At 51.0% G+C, this 16,180-nt stretch overlaps 1 protein-coding gene across 3 annotated transcripts; it reads left to right on the forward strand.

The window, feature by feature from the left end:
* Positions 1–14,654, forward strand: SEPTIN3 (septin 3). Of its 3 annotated transcripts, none has more exons than XM_071732307.1 (10): positions 1–464; positions 7,396–7,587; positions 7,836–7,964; positions 8,681–8,762; positions 9,136–9,273; positions 9,611–9,728; positions 10,174–10,269; positions 12,358–12,454; positions 12,964–13,015; positions 14,264–14,654. In XM_071732307.1, the coding sequence occupies exons 1-10, from the start codon at positions 134–136 to the stop codon at positions 14,397–14,399; spliced, it is 1,371 nt and encodes a 456-aa protein (XP_071588408.1). In that variant the 5' UTR covers positions 1–133; the 3' UTR covers positions 14,400–14,654. The 3 variants fall into 3 exon arrangements, with proteins under 3 accessions (XP_071588408.1, XP_071588427.1, XP_071588417.1); XM_071732326.1 differs by having other exon boundaries at positions 10–464; positions 12,355–12,454; XM_071732316.1 differs by lacking the exon at positions 1–464 and adding an exon at positions 1,874–2,140 and having other exon boundaries at positions 12,355–12,454.
* Positions 14,655–16,180: the final 1,526 nt, after the last annotated feature.

Genomic DNA, 16,180 nt, shown 5'->3' on the forward strand with positions numbered 1-16,180 from the left:
AGCATCTCTGGGGAAAGCTGCACCCTGGGACACCGCAGCCCTGGCAGCAGGGAAGGCGTGGGACCCCCGGCCCGGCAAGGCACTGCTTGCCCCACACCTTCGTAGCTCTGCTTCCATCCCACCACCACCCGCCATGGAGGAGGAGATCGCTCCCCACCGCAGCCGCCTGCCTGCCCCGGGCAGCCCCGCCAGCACCAGCCGCATCCCGGGTCCCCGGTGGCGGCGGGACAGTCCCCTCGGCGTCCCCATCGACGCCACGAAGCGGAGCTGCCTCTCGGTCACGCTGTGCAGGGGTGGCGGGGGGGCCCCGTGGGAGCGGCTGCGGGGCCCAGCCCTTGTTACCCCCGTCCCCCCTCGTCCCCGACCTGTGGTGGCCGAGGGGCCCCAGCAACATGGGAGCCCTGGTGGGGCAGAGCTCGCCCCAGCGGTGAAGATGAGGGTGCCCGTTTCCCTGCCACGCTCCGGTGGGTCTCCGCTGCCGGGATGGGCTGGGAAGGGTGGAGGGAGGTGCCATGGGGACAGGTGTGGGGCAGTGGGGTGACGTGGGGGAGGATGGAGGCTTAGCTCCCCTGAGAGTGATTTCCCCTTCATCATCACCCAGCAGCGTGGGTGGGCTGTGGTGGGTGGGAGGGGAGACAGTGCAAGGGGGTACTGGTGCCCAGCAGGGAAACAAATGGCCACGTCAGGAGGTGTATCAGGTGCTGGCATGGCTGGCTGGCTGGCTGTCCCCAGACAGCCAGTTTGTCAGACTGCTCAGCTCAACATGGGTAAATTTTCAGCACCAACAGTGATTTCTAGACCCTCCCTTAACCCACAGCAGGTGCAGTTTCCTCTTTGCCCAGGGATGCTGCAAAAAGAAACACCCCAAACCCTTTTTGACTCTGCCAGATGTCCCACAGCCCAGCCCCCACCCAGGAGGCTGCTGGGCAGTGAAAGGACACACGGGGACATTCCTGAAAGGACATAAGAAGGTCAGAGAAGTCCCAGATGTTCATGTCTGAGCTCAGCGTGGTGGGGTCATGGTGTGTGGTGGGGCTATGGTGTGTGATGGGGCTGGGGTTGACATGCATTAGAGAAGGAAATGAAAAAGCAGGAAAGGAACATCCTCCTCCAAAGGTGCCAGAAGCCAGGGACATCCACTCAGCTCTCCCATCACAGACATATCCTTCAGACACCTGCAGGAGGGCACCGCCAGCCACTGATGCCTGATAGGGTACATGGGGATGTGGCCAGAAGAATAGACCTCTTCCTGCTTCCCACATGTGTGCAGACGCATGTGCATGTGTGTGCACACACATGCACACACGTATGTACATACACACACGCATGCACACATGTATGCACACGCACATGTATGCACACACACATGTATGCACACACACACAGGCAGAAGGGACAGGGCTTGGTCTGCCTCTGCACCACAGGCTGACAGCCGGGAGGGAGTCGTGGTGCCAGAGGAGAAAAGGTTTCTCACGCCTACGCAAGTTGGAGCTGAAGGGCAAATCACTTTTGATGGACATTCCCAATTTCCTCTCTCCAGGAAGGCAAAAGGAGGCCATGCAATCCCCTGCACCCAGTAAACACCCAGAGGGAGAGAGTGCCCTTCGTCAGCCCCGCTGGGGTGAGGCCATGAAGGGTTAAATATACCCTTCCCTAAACAAGCAGAGATGCTGAAAACACTGAAGAATTGGGAGGGAAAGGGGTGAGAAAAAGCCTGTGCAGTTAGAGGAGGAAGGAGGGGTGAGGGTGTGCCACCCCACCCCCCGGGGCACGGTGGTGGTTCCTCCATCCCCATGGCTGTGCCCACCCAGGCGGGGAGGCTGGCGGGGGCCTGGGATGGAGCCGGGGGGAGGGTGTGCGGGGGGAGATTTTGCGGCGATGTTTAATATTCAGGTCACATGACGATGGCAGCAGGAGCAGCACCAGCATCCCCGCTCCGCTGAAATAGCCACTGGAGAAGGAGGGGAAGGAGGAGGGGGGGGGGAGGGTGTGTGGAGAAGAGGACACAGGGAAGAAAGAGAGAGGTAAAAGCGGAGCCTGGTAGCCAGCTACACCACGTCAGCATCAGGCTAGAAAAGTGAGGGGGAGACCCACCCCCTTGGGAGAGGATTCGGAGACAAAGGAAGCTTCATGTTCAAAGGTAGGATGCTCTGGGCTTGGCAGGGCTGGGTGATGCCGGAGGGAACGCTGCTAGGGGGTTTTGTGGAGGCACCTTCCATCGTGCCCCCATGCTGCCCAGCTCTGCCCACGGGGGAGGAATACCCCTGAAGGGCAGCGGGGAAAATCAGTTCTGCCTTTGTCTTCTTTCTTTTTTCCTTGTGGTGGCAGCAGTCTGGCATGAAGAAGGAGCAGAGCTGGTTGCGGCAGGGATAGGGAGTAGTCGGGCAGGGGCTGGTCTGAAAGAAAGAGATAATCCCAGCTGGTCCAGAGCTGAGGAAAGCCCACAAGCTGCTCGGCGACTGGTTTGTCCCTTGCCAGTGACAATCAGTCGCTGCGGGGGCAGTGGGGACGTCCTGTGCTGCTCCCTGGGCATCTGCGCAGGAGCTGGCGGGTGTGCAGGGAGCCCTGGCACCGGGGGCAGGCAGGGGTACAGGCAGCCATGGTGGCCTGGGTACCCCGATCCTAGGGCACCCAGCATCCTCTTGCCTTGTGGTACAGCTGTGCCACGCCGGCAGCGAGCAGGAATAAGGGATAAGGGATGCACAGCCGGGGAGCGGCATCAAGGATACATCCCGGGCGGAGGCGAGCCCTTAACCACCCAGTGGCTGAGCTGAGGACGTGCCCAGCCCCTTCACCTCCAGCTTCTGTCTCTCCAGGGAGGCTCGGGCACACGCTGCCCTAAATTTCACTGCAGCCCCGGCAGAGCCAGGCTCTTGCCCAAGCCCTCTGCAGTGCATCCAGGGGAAGGGAGGCTGCTGCCCGGAAGGTTAGAATGATGAGTTTTCCTGCCTCACTTGAAATACCCGTTGATCCTCAGGCCAAGCGAAAAGATCTGGTCAGCAAAATAGCTCTGTCCTGCACCCTGAGGTCAGGCAGTGCCCTGCACAAGCTGGGAGTCATCCACAGTCGACACAGCCCTGGAGTAACCACAGAAATGGAAGGGAAGGGGATTTTTCCAGTGGAGAGATGCTCAGACCAGCGCTTCTGTGGATCTTATGCAAGGAACAGATTCTTATGTCCTCAAGCCCTAGCAAGGCTGTGCTACTGAAGCAGCTACTTGCTTTCCTTCCTAGGGATCTGGCAGCACTTGCCGAGGGCTCAGTCCTGCCAGCCACCTTCAGGCTCCAAACCCATCCCTCCTCCCTGTCTCGTGTCTGCAGGGAGAGGGACTGGGGGCCCAGGGCCACACAGGTGGAAGGGGCTGGGGTGAGAGGTGTGTGTGGATCACTGCCTCCAGCCAGAGCAAGACAGCCTCATCCTGCATGGGAGGAGAGCCACAGGGAGGTCATCCATGTGTTATGTGGGGGTTCAGTTGCCTTTCCTTGCTGGAAGCTGGGCTGTGGTGATTGACTGTTTCCAGCCCTCCCTCCCTCTTGCCATTCAGACAAAGGATGGGAAGGCAGGGGGAGGGGATATGACTGTATCTGGGTTATCAGAACAGACAAGATGTTAGTGTCCACCACCTGAGCCCCCAAGGGACCTGCAGGGCCACCTCTGTCCCCAGCCAGTTGCTTTGGACATCAGAGGCAGGCAGAAACGAAGGATATGCTGAGGTGGTGTCTGCTGCTGGTAGTCCACCCACCCAAGGAGAGGTTCTGGGGTGAGTGTCAGAAGCAGGAGCTAGCTGTGACTGCTGGGACCTCTGGGAGCACCCATTACCCTTCTGGCCCTGTCTACACCAGCCCCAGACCCTGCACCTCTCCCTGCTCTGTAGCCAAGTAGAGCATCTCCTTGTGAGGCAGAGATTACCCCCTGGCAGCCCAGCCCAGGCCATCTCCCGTGGGGAACCAGGAAGCAGAGTTATCATCAGCAACCACCCTCTTAAATGAGGTTTGCTTAGTACACAGAACAAAGCAGCAGGGAAAAGGGTGGCAATGCAAACAGCGGATGTAAGTGGTTAACCTTGGCTAACCCTCTATTCATTATCAGCTGTACTGGCCCTAGTGCCTTATCTTGTACTCATTACAGGGGACAGCTGGAGGGGCTATGGGATGTGCCTAGGAAGCACAATGCTACCCCTTGACCAGCCATTCTGTGCACTAATGAGGCTTTTTAGCAGCATTGCTTCATGTAAAACAGAGCCATTCCCAGGAGTCTAAGTAGACATTTTTCATATCTCAACGTGCCTCTTATAGCTCTGGCCCTGGTTTGCACACCCTGCCCTCCCTGGCAGGCTGTTCCACAGCTGGCTCCTGGAATTCCTCTGCAGGAGTCAAGAAGCGGTGGAAAACTGTGTGCAGAAAGCTGAGCCCTTGGCAACCTTTTTGCAAAATGGATGCTTCCCTTCCTGAGTCTGTATGGAAAGGCACCCCCACACAGAGAGGAAGGCAAGTGACCAAGAGTTGAAAGGGAGGTTGTCTATCCTGAGACTTTGAATGTCCAAAATCAAAATGCCCAGGGCAACATCACTGATATAAAATACAGGTAATATTTAAGGAAGCTTCAGGATGTCTTTTGTCCTGGTCTCAGGGATTTTATAGGTGCTCTGACTATCAGGTGAACCTGACTCTGAAATATCTGCTCTGGTCACTGTAAGTTTCTGGCTCCATCAATGAAGGCTGCAAAGAGGTGGACACATAATGCAATGTCCATACCAGAATTAGCAACATCTGCTGGCTTTGGCCAAAGCATGCCAGGTGATAGTGAGAGATGAGTTATGAACTTCTTGGTGAGCCTTGAGGTTGGCTGCCAACAGCTTCCCTTCTTTATCCTCTTTGTGTAAGAACAAGGAAAGAATAAAGAAGAGGGCAACAGACCCTTTGAGGACAAGCTCTTGTGTGGGCAGCAAAGGGGTTGCAGCTTGCATGGCCCAGGTCTTGCACCCACCCCATCCATCAGCTCAGTTGAGCTTTTTTCCCACCTTGACCCATTCCCTGCCCACCTCCTGGATTTATTTGCCCCCCTTACTGCAGTAGCCAAGTGCTTCAATGGGGCCAGAATCCCTTGCCCCCCATAATTCCCTGTCTCACCCTCTCTTCTCCCTCTCTTTGGGGTGGGTAGGATGTCAGAAGGGCTGTGTGGAGTATGCACTGGAGGATGCTGCAGTGGGATGAGGAGCATGGCACAGCCACACCACTATGATACAGGTGGTGTGGGGCAGCCTGGGAGAGGAAGAGCAAAGGGCAGGGTGCAGGAGAGCCCTGGCTTGGTCCTTCATGCTTTTCTACAGAGATTGGCTTTCCTGGCTGGAAGCAGCTATGAGAAAGCTGGAAAAAGACATCAGGAGCTCCAGTGGTTGCTTTGTCAGCAGGAAAGGCACATAGGAGCCGTGATGGGAGTAGGAGCAGATTGCATCTGAGAGGCACTCAGCTCAGCAGGCAGATTCCTCCGGCAGCTGCCCAGCAGCTCCAAATGCTCCAAATTGTCATCCTGGCTCAAGCCAACAGTCTGTCTCGTGCTTTGGCCTCCCCAGGGTTCTTCTTGCTGCCTTAGCAGAGGATGATGATAGCTCAGAGTGTCCTTGCTAGGTGGGCAAGAGCAGGAGGAGAGGGACACCCTCCCGCAAAACTCTCCCCTATGGGCAAGCTGGAGTGGAGGTGGTACTGGGACCTTCAGATGTTACCATCGTCTCACATGGAGGAAAGATCCTTTCTCCCAGCTCAATATAAAAGACTTCCCAAGTGGTATAAAAGGAGCTGTGTGGAAGTACCCTTCTCCTTGCCAAGAGCAGCACTTCCACCGGATCTTCCCACAGCACATGATAGTAGAGTATCAAAGCTTGCATAAAATGTAAGCTTTACTCTTCACTGTGTAGAGCAGCTCTTACGTCTGCACAGGAGCTTTGATGTGGGAATGCTTGGCAGGGTCACCAGCCAGCCATGCAGCCTGATGCAACCTACCAATGTCCTTGAACAAAAACTCTCTGACCTCTCCCTAACCCTGCTCTTTGCCTGGCTTAGATGAGCTGCCACAGGGACCCCAGATTGATTCTGTCAGTGTTGCCAGCCCGGTGACCTCTGAGTCATCTTCTTCTCCAAGGACCATGTGTCACCCATCAAATGGGAGTCACCTGCCTGGCCGTTCATGTCCTCCTCTGCAGCCAGTGGGTTCTGCTGAGAGGAGAGAAAAACTCTGCCAAAATGATGGAAGAGAATAATTTAGTGTGAGATACTAGAACTGAAGTGGCATCAAAAACAAGTGGAGTGCTTACCAAGCAAAAACACACGCTGTCCCTGTCCTGGAAAAATAACTGTATAATGAGAAGAAGTACGAGGGAGTCAAGTAATTAGAGTGGGAGAGACTCTAGTTTGCAGCTGGTTTGTACATGAAATGTAGTTGATTCCCATCCCCTTCATCTTCCTTTCTAGATTCATCACTCACTTCTCCCTTCCCCACCAATTACAGCTTTTCTTCCATGCCCTGTCCTCTCCCAACCTCCAGCTTCCTCCCAGAGTGTGGGAGCTGCTCACTAATGAGACAAGAGACAGAGATAAATGGACAAGGTCCTCCCTGAGCAGTGTGTGCCATCACCTGATCCGGCAGGCTGGAAAACCTACTGGGCCTTTCTTTTTGCCTGTTTGTTTTACATGGAAGAAGTGAGGAGGAAGAGACAAGGAGGAAAAAGGTGCAGATAATTAGTTTATTGACCATGATGATTAGTTTCTTGAGCTTGACAAAGCCCATTGATCTAGAGGCAGGAGGCAAACATGGAGGTTGTACCCATGCTTTGCACTTCCACCACTGCCTTCCTCTGAGGAGCTCAACTTGCTTGGCACAGCCAGTAACACAGATGCCTCTGGCACGGATCAGGCTTTCAAGTCTTCATGATAAATACCAAAATCTGTTTCAATGCCGGGACTTGTCACGTAATACTTTTTGAAAGTCTGTTTCATTGCAAATTTCTTGCTGCACCTGGAGGGACAAAACACTGGTGATCCTGGTGAAGAGCTGGGAGACAAAAATGAGGATACACAGAGAGCTTCAGGCACCCGATTAGGAGCCCAGCCAGCTTTACCAGGTCTGATCCTTCTGTTTGGAGGTAGCCATCAGTATGTTCCATGCTCAACAAACCTCATTTCTTCACCTCCTCAGCTGGAGTGGTACATAGAAGAACGTGCTGGAAACTCAAGCAGATGTTCCCTCATGAAGAGCCTTACTGCCAAAATCTTGCCATTCAGTCATCTCCAGTAGCCCTTGAAATGGGTGCTCAAAGTTGACCATAGCACCTGTGACAGGTGAGCAGGAGGGTCCTTGTTACATCTCAGTGATGATTTTTCAATTTTTTTCTCCATGCAGGGCCAGCAGAGAGCAAAAACGAAGCAGCCATGTCTGAGCTGGTCCCAGAGTCGCGACAAAAACCAGTTGTCCCGATGAAACCCGTGGGCATTAATGCCAACTTGCTGGGATACATTGGCATTGACACCATCATCGAGCAGATGCGCAAGAAAACCATGAAGACGGGGTTTGACTTCAACATCATGGTTGTAGGTAGGCAGAACCTACCTGAGGTACTGGGAACTGTGGCCAGGAGCTGTCCTATGAGGCTGGGTGGGGAGTGAGCCATGCAGGGAGGGCATGAGGGAGCAGAGAGTGCTTGCTCTGTGGGAAAGGGAAGATTGCACAAGGCAAGGAGATACCTACAGCCCCTTCCCCTGCCAGCCTGGCTCCAGCCCCTGGGCCTGCTGTCATCACTGGGCTGTGGCAGATGTCATGAGCTTCCTCTTTGCAATTCTCAGGTCAGAGCGGATTGGGAAAGTCGACGCTGGTAAACACCCTCTTCAAATCCCAGGTGAGCCGCAAATCTTCGGGCTGGAACCGGGAGGAGAAGATCCCCAAGACAGTGGAAATCAAAGCCATCGGGCACGGTGAGAGTCAAGCTGCTGGGGGGGGAGGGCACACTGATGCTTCAGCACAGTCTTGCAGAAGACCCCAGTGATCTATGCAAACAGTCACTTGGTACTAGGCAGCCTGATCCCCATGGGAGATTAAAGGACAAGTGCCAGACTTAGATGGCCTCAGACCCAGGCATGGCTTTTCTTAAACAGCAGTGCCACTGATGCCACAGCCAAAAGTGAGGGGTATAAAAAGAATTATTGATATTTCTTCTGCCAAGACTGAATGTGTAGATTAAGCATTGCTCCAAGACATTTTTACCTTCCGATGCTTAATCTATACAAAATGCATTGGTGGATCCTGTTCCAAGCTTAGTAGAGCACACGTCCTCATGGCAAATTGTCAGAATAACTTCCACAGTGTGCAGAATAATGAGCATCATCTCAGATTCAGGATGATGCATTGGAGGGGAGGACAGTTTGTGTAAGATAGGTACTACCTTTTGTCCACACACAGAGCACAAATCCATTTTCCTGTGGCAGAGTGGTATAAGGTGTCTTTGGTGCAGAAGGTAGCAAAATCTGGGGTCAGAAATGCAAGTAGGGCTCACAACTGTTGAGGCTTGGTCATGCTTGCTGACAAGGGATGAGGTCCAAGCAGTCTTGTTCCCCTGTAGGGCACAGAGACATGTTTCATGATGGAGCATTTTTCCGGGGAGTCTTATGATTGCTCACAATTTCTTTCCCAGTCATTGAAGAAGGTGGTGTCAAAATGAAGCTGACAGTGATAGACACACCAGGATTTGGGGATCAGATCAACAATGAGAACTGGTGAGTTTTACATGATCAAGGCCTTGTGTCCCAGAAAGGGCTGGATTTAAGATGGAGAGGCTCTCAAGTACTGGGCCAGAAAAGTGTCTGGGATCCTATTGTTCTCAAGGGGCTGGTAACTGGGAAGTGGAATTGTGACCACCATAGGTCTGAGTGCGTGCTCAGGGGTTTGCACACAATGCACAGCAACTGTCTATCTCTCTCTGTGCCCAGTTACAGAAACTCTTAAACATCTCTACTAAAGGTGAGATGCTTGTGGTGGATATTTTTTATGCCCAAGCCTGCTTTGCTCCTATCAGAGCTGGGAACACAGTAGGCAGGAACCTGTGGAGATTTCTACCAGTCTATTCATCTCTCTCTCCCACCTTAACAGCTGGGAGCCAATTGAGAAATACATCAACGAACAATATGAAAAATTTTTGAAAGAAGAGGTGAATATTGCAAGAAAGAAACGAATTCCAGACACACGAGTGCACTGCTGTCTCTACTTCATCTCTCCCACGGGCCACTCGTATGTACACAGCCCCTTGTTCTTCCTCAATTATATCCTGCACTGCTCCATCTCAGCCAGGGACCCAGGGTCCTGCATGTGGGGCTGGCCACTGTGTAGCTTAACTTCAAGTGCTGCAGAGCTTGAAAGGGTCTAGAATAACATGGGCAGGAGAAAAGCCACTGTGGGTTTTGGGAGAGGGCAGGACGGATGGGAAGAAGGAGATGAGAGCATGATACCAGCAAGAGGTGTATGGACAGGGAGGTTTCATTGATGAACTGATGCTGGGAGATTTGCTAGGATGGAAAATGAGGAGGGTAAAGTGACCCATTCTGTGTTCTTCACTCTTGGTCTGCAGCCTGCGGCCTTTGGACCTGGAGTTCATGAAACATCTCAGCAAGGTAGTGAACATCATTCCTGTTATTGCCAAGGCTGACACCATGACCTTGGAGGAGAAGACTGAATTCAAACAAAGAGTGAGTATCTCCTTTCCTACATGGGATCCTTCCCTGTCCTGGGTTGGGGGTGGTAGGGAAGAGTGGGAGAAGACTGTGGGGAGAAGATTCCACCACAGACCCTAGGACATGCACAGAGTCCACCACTGAGTTTGTAAGTCTTGAAGATGCAGATGCTTATGGCTCTGAGGTCATCTGTTGGAGTTGGAAGAAATGTGTGTATCCTTGTGACATATCATGATATGCTCTGTAATGGGAACTGCAGATCCAGACAAGTAACCAGGTTGGGGAAGAACTGCAATGTGGTTGCTGCAGTGTGTCTGCACTTTGCTGCACACTCCCCAGGGGACCAACCTTTCAGCACCTGCCTGTTGGAAGGATGTCCCAAATGTGCTCGCCCAGCCATCCTGCCTGCATTCCCTTCAGGTTTTTGTTGCTTTGTACTCCAAAATGTCTCTCTGACCAGGTGCGCAAAGAGCTAGAAGTAAATGGGATCGAGTTTTACCCCCAGAAAGAATTTGATGAGGACTTGGAGGATAAAACAGAGAATGACAAAATCAGGGTAAGAAACATTTTATTATGTGAAGGGAATGGGGGAGTGAGGGCTGGACATATTTAATGAGTGTCACTGGACAGTTTTAAGTGCTTCGTGGTCCCTGAATGAAGATGCAATGCATGTAAGGGATGGTCATTCTTCCTTCCCATCTTAATTTGTCCCTGTGGTTACTACAGGGTGCTATGAAGGCTGAGAGAGAAAGAACTATATTTCACCCTGTCTTGCTGAATGCTCTGTTTGATCACTGATAAGAACCACAGGTGCCTGATGTGTGGATGATGTCCAGGCTCTGTCCCAAACAACTTCCCTGTAAGCCCTCTCATCTGTTGACTGAACTTGACCTGAAAAGCATTGCAGCTATTTGCTCCACTAGCCCCTGTGAGAAAGCTTGTCCCATCCTTCCCTCCTCAGAACATTAGAATCTGTCTCCTAATTTCCAGCTTGTGCTTCTTCATGGCCAGGCTGTACCCAGGACATGCCAACACTTACTTGAGCAGTTCTCCCCAGTTGCCCTCCTCACCACTCAAGGCATTTATAGAGAACAATATTCTTTGCTGACATTTTGGTCAGCTAAAGGACACAAGCTCCTTCAGATGAGCTCCCCATTCCTCAGCAGTCCATGCTCCTAGTGACTTTTTTTTTCTGGGCTTGCTCCAGTTTGATTCAATTTTCTAGCACTGGTGCTGGTACCCCATGCTCCCCTGTCCCTTCTGAGATCTGAGCTGCTATTCCTGTGAGCCATGTATGCTTTTTGAATAATTCCATCACACTGGTGGCTCATGGTCATCTTGTGACTGACTAGCATGTGGGGTCCTTCCACTCCTTCAGTTGCTGCTTCTGCGTGAGGTCTGAAGTTGTAGCATAAATTCTTTGTTATTCCCTAAATGCTGTTCTTTGTGCCTCAAACTTACATCTTGCCAGATATTAACCAGTCTGCCTTTTCACTGACAACACCTCTTGGCCTTATGATGCTAGTTAATTCAATTATCTTACTCATCTTCTTTGTGGCTAGGCAATAAATGAAAATAGTTTGGCCTCTGTGGAAATCCTGAAGAAACTCCAGGATTCTTGCACTGCAGCCTGACACTTGCCTTTTCAACTCTTCCAGCTGTCAGATCCTCAACAGAAATTCCCATTTCCTCATCTTAATTAATAATTTCCCACATGTCACTACATCACACATTCTGGAGGAAACTTTGGTTTTTGTTTGGGTTTTGTTTGTTGACCAAACTGTCAAGGGTTTTGAGGGGAGCACCAGATTGTGCTCTGCACTTCATTATCACTGCCCTAGGTTTGGCTAGTCTCACATGGAAGAAATAAACTACTTATTAATCTCTATTCCTGTAGTAACTGCAGTCCCTTCCCAGGCCCAGAGACATCCATGAAATAGAGTAAATCTTCTATGAATATCTGCACAAGCTTAGGGATAGCAGGATACCCTATGCTCTGGAAAGAGATGGTTTCTCCCTGTGCTTTGAGATATCTGGGTCCCTCACACTACTTCCTACAGTGGCCTCACCTACTGTTCCACTTTCCAGGGAAGCTGCACCTCTACCCCACTTCTGGTGTTTGCAGTGTTTCTCAGTGCAGCCATTTCAGCCATTAAGTTTGTTGAAAGTTCATGTGTCTCGTTGGAGAGGATTGTTTTGAGTTCTCTCCTTCTTCTGGTGAAGAACTATAAGCTTGGTGAGAAATACTCACTGCAATATACCCATATGAGCAGCCCTAGGCTGAAAGACCCTCTTGTGGTTGTGCAAAAGCATTTCTTCCCTGGTCATTCCACCTCTTCAGAAATGCTGGAGATGGGTGCAGAAAAGCTCTACCCCCTGCTCCAGAGCCCTTGGTACTGCTGCAAGCTATACACTAAACTCAGGGGGTGAGAGGACACCTGGAAAGCAAGGGCCTGAAATGCTGGGGATGGCACAGATGGGTGAAGAAGAAAGCCAGTGAAGTGTTGCTCCAGAGAATCCTTTCCTTTGGAGAAAGGCTTTGTGTCTGGTGGGCTAAGAGGAGGAAAGGTGGATGGGGACCAGTGATGGTGATGCTCTCTGGAATGGGTTCAAAAGGTCTCTTCCCTGTTTCTCTCCCCAGCAGGAAAGCATGCCCTTCGCAGTAGTGGGCAGTGACAAGGAATACCAAGTGAATGGCAAAAGAGTCCTGGGCAGGAAAACACCTTGGGGAATAATTGAAGGTAAAAACCCGTTTGCTTCTGGGAAAGTAGCTATATTACTCCAGTAATAGACAAGGGTCCAGATAACATATCCCATGACTACCTTTGTATCCCTTTTGTGATAAACTTTTTGAAACCAAGTCAGAGAAGAATTCTCAAACAGGTCTGCTGGGAGGGAATGTCCATGGTCACTGTGGTACCACTGCAGCCAAATAGCAGAAGCTATTGTGTGTCAAAGCAGACAGCAGAAGCACTTCATAGCAGAAGCACTTCAACCACCACAGTGTGTGAAGCTGAGCTCCTGAGGTTGCCTTGGTTTTCAAATGAAAATTCATGTTACCACTCAGCACCTCTTGGTTTGTCTCCTCAATGCCTGACAGTGTGGTGTTCAGACCACTGTCTGTCCTTTCAGAAGTATGCAGGCTCTGCCCACCTGGAAACTGCCCCATGGCAATGACATTGCCATGCTCTATAACCACAAGGATGGTGTTAAAAAAATAAACCATAACAATTGCTTGCTTTCTTTTCAGTGGAAAACCTCACTCACTGTGAATTTGCCCTGCTTCGAGACTTTGTCATCAGGTAAGCCCATGGTCATGCTTCAGTGTCTCCTGATGAGCAGGGACTCTTCCTGAGACCCTCTTAGAAGAAAATAGCCTCTATGGGAAGAAAAATAAAGCACATTTCAGGCAGTGAAAGCTGCTGTGGGGTAGGGTTAGATTGAGCTAAGGGATAGATATGCTAGTGCCTTTCTTAGTGGAATGCCCATTATGTCAAGTAGACACTAGTTTTCATGCACGAGTTGTACACCTGGAGAAAAGCAGGGTACTACCACACCCCCTATATCACATTAAGGATATTAGGTTGCAACAACTTCTATTTGACGATGACAACAGGTCTGGGCTGGAATCAGTGAGAAACAGATCACTACCCCATCCTAGACCATGTGTCCTACCAGGCTGGGAGATGTGCTGTATCTCACTAGAAGCTGTGAGATGTTTTGTTCAGCTCTCATGGTCCTTTTTTATTTCTACTGTTTCATGAAGTTGTCTCAGCACAAGTGATATCTGCCCCAAATTCTCAGTAGAAGAGCTGTTGATCCAGGATCAACTCTGTTACCTGTAAACAGAATAAGGTTTTAAATAAAGTTAATAACAACACTAAAAAAGAAAAAAAGAAAGAAAAGAAAAAAAAAATAGGGGAAACACACTTAAAGCCAGAGCCTCATGGCTCATTCCACCTGTGGGTATGGCAGTATTGAGACACTGTACATTGGCAAGGTACAACGGACATCATCATGATGCTCTATTTTTGTTCTGCAATACTTCTGAAGCTTTCCCTAACTCTTCCAGTAAAAACATCCTAACCAAGGGATCATCACAAAGGATATAACAATCCAAAACCACAGTTTTTCTATGGAGGTCAGGGATGATGCTCAGAGGTTATGGTCTGCAGCAGACCTGATACACCCTCCTGGTACTTCCCTGTCTCCCCACTACTTCAGATGAGATAAGCCCATGCCTACAAAGACAGCCTGTGGAGGTCCCACTGGCACAGGCATGAGAGGGACAGGACGCTGGCAAGCACGGACAGGGATTTTAGCCCCTATCCTGCATCTTGTGTATGTGTTCTTGAATGTTGGTGCTCCAGCTCTCAGTAGTATGATGGCATGAGTACAGAAGAAAGGGGTACACTCATCAGCCATCCTGACTGTAGAAATCTTCCACTTATCTTGGGTAATAACCTGATCATCAGAAGATTAATGCTGACCATGCTGATGTTGGTTATTGTATCCTATTTCCAACCCTACTTTCACTTTGCCTCCTGCAGGACTCACCTTCAGGACCTAAAAGAAGTGACCCACAACATCCACTATGAAACCTACAGGGCTAAGAGGCTGAATGACAATGGAGGGCTGCCCCCCATGACTGTCGAGACAGAGGAAAACCATGAAAGTAACCTGTGATTGACCTCCCCTACCCCCCACTCTGACCTGGTGTCTCTGGACCTGACAACCCACCCCTGCTACCCCTGACTACCATGGGCCTGTCTCTGAAGCATGTGGTGCACCCTCCCTGTGCGTGAGATGATGTGAGTGTGTGCACGTGTCTGCCTCTGTGCTAGAGGGGGACCAAAGGCATCTCACCCATCTTTCCCAGACTGTCCTCATTCTTGGTTTGTTTTTCTGCACAGTGGACTGTCTGTCACCTCCCTTTCTCTAGTTTCTGTGTCTTAGCTGTGTGTCTTGCCTGGGGGAAATAGGGATGGGGGTGGTAGGGGAAGGATTTCTGGGGCAGGTGTTGGGAGATGTGAAGCATGCTGTGGGTCCTGGTTTTATCACACAGCAAGGACAGACTCCAGGAGAAGGCAGTGGAGTCGGTGCATACAGTGTCTTTAAGTGATAGCAGCAGAGATGTCTCCCTGGTCCTTGGTGGGTGGGAAGGCAGATGGCTGTTCGAAGAGCATTGTGGCCCAGCATTTTATCCCCATTTCTTGCTGTGGCTTCCCAAGGGGAAATGGCAGCTTGGAAGTGGACAGATAGGAGAAGGGACAGACTGATGTGTTTTGTGGTTCAGGGGAAATGACTAGTGAGAGGAGACAGAATTAATTCTTGGCCTGTAGAATCTATTTGACAAGCATCAAAGGGCTTGGGCAAAATAGCCATGTTTTCCAAAAGGAGCAAAACCCAGCAGAAAAGAGCATGTCTCTGCTGCAAAGGGTGCATTTGCCCTGCACAGCACTTAGATCAAAGGCCATGCTTGAGTACCACAGGCTTTTGATCTCGTGCAACTTCCAGCTCAGATCAAGCTGTCCTGAGGCCACCACACCTCATCACCCACTGCAGTATTCCCTCCAGTCTCTCCCCAGCAGCACCTCTGCTGTAGGAGCACAGGGAAGACAGTGCCACAGAGGTCCCTGCTGGGAGCTCACTGCCACCGGGCCTTCAGGATCTTGGAGGAGTGCAAAGAGCTGCAGAGTGAGAAACACTGGGCTAGAATATCTCCCTGGGTTTTCCACAGATGTTGGGAACACAGAGATACCTCCTCATCACTGAAATAGCTCTGTTTGCTGGTCCAGCCTTTGCTGCTCCCCCACCCTCCTGCTGCCCTCTCAACTTCCACATTCTTCTCTCCCGTGCTTTTGTCCTCATTCCCTTTTAGCCCTCCATAGATTTTTTCCTTTCAATCTTTTCCTATCTCACTTCCTCTGCTCTGCTCTTTCTGTCTCTCCTTCACTTCTCCAAGTACTTGAATCTTCCACCTCTCCAGACTGTTTCCTCCCTTTCCCTCTCCCAGATCTCACACCTCTTACCTTACCAATGTGGTTTTGTGTCCTGTTGAGAAGCTGTCGCTTTATCTTCCCCTGGAAGGGGTGAGGAGGGAAGGTAAAGACCCAGGAGCAGAAAGAGGCACAGCTTTATTGAAGCTTATATGCTCATGTCTAGTCAGTGTCAGCTTTTTTCTGGGTGTCCTTCAGCCATGCAGAAAGCATCAGGGCTAGCTGAGCAGAAGGGAGGCAGGGAAAATATCACAGATGTTCTGAGTTTGGCAGTCTCTGCCTATCACCCAGCATGTCAGACCTTTGGCAGGGGCTGTCACCTCCAGGAGAATAGCCAGTTGCACTTAAAATGCAACACCATGGCATGAGACAGATGTGCTGCAAGTGTGAAGTGGAAGGTGGGTTCGGATGGAGGAAGTGTGGTGGGTTTGGGATGGGGGCTGGAAAGGCTTGGGAAAGGAGGGAGAG

The sequence above is a fragment of the Heliangelus exortis genome, chromosome 1 (assembly GCF_036169615.1).
Source record: "Heliangelus exortis chromosome 1, bHelExo1.hap1, whole genome shotgun sequence".
Classification (NCBI taxonomy): domain Eukaryota; kingdom Metazoa; phylum Chordata; class Aves; order Apodiformes; family Trochilidae; genus Heliangelus; species Heliangelus exortis.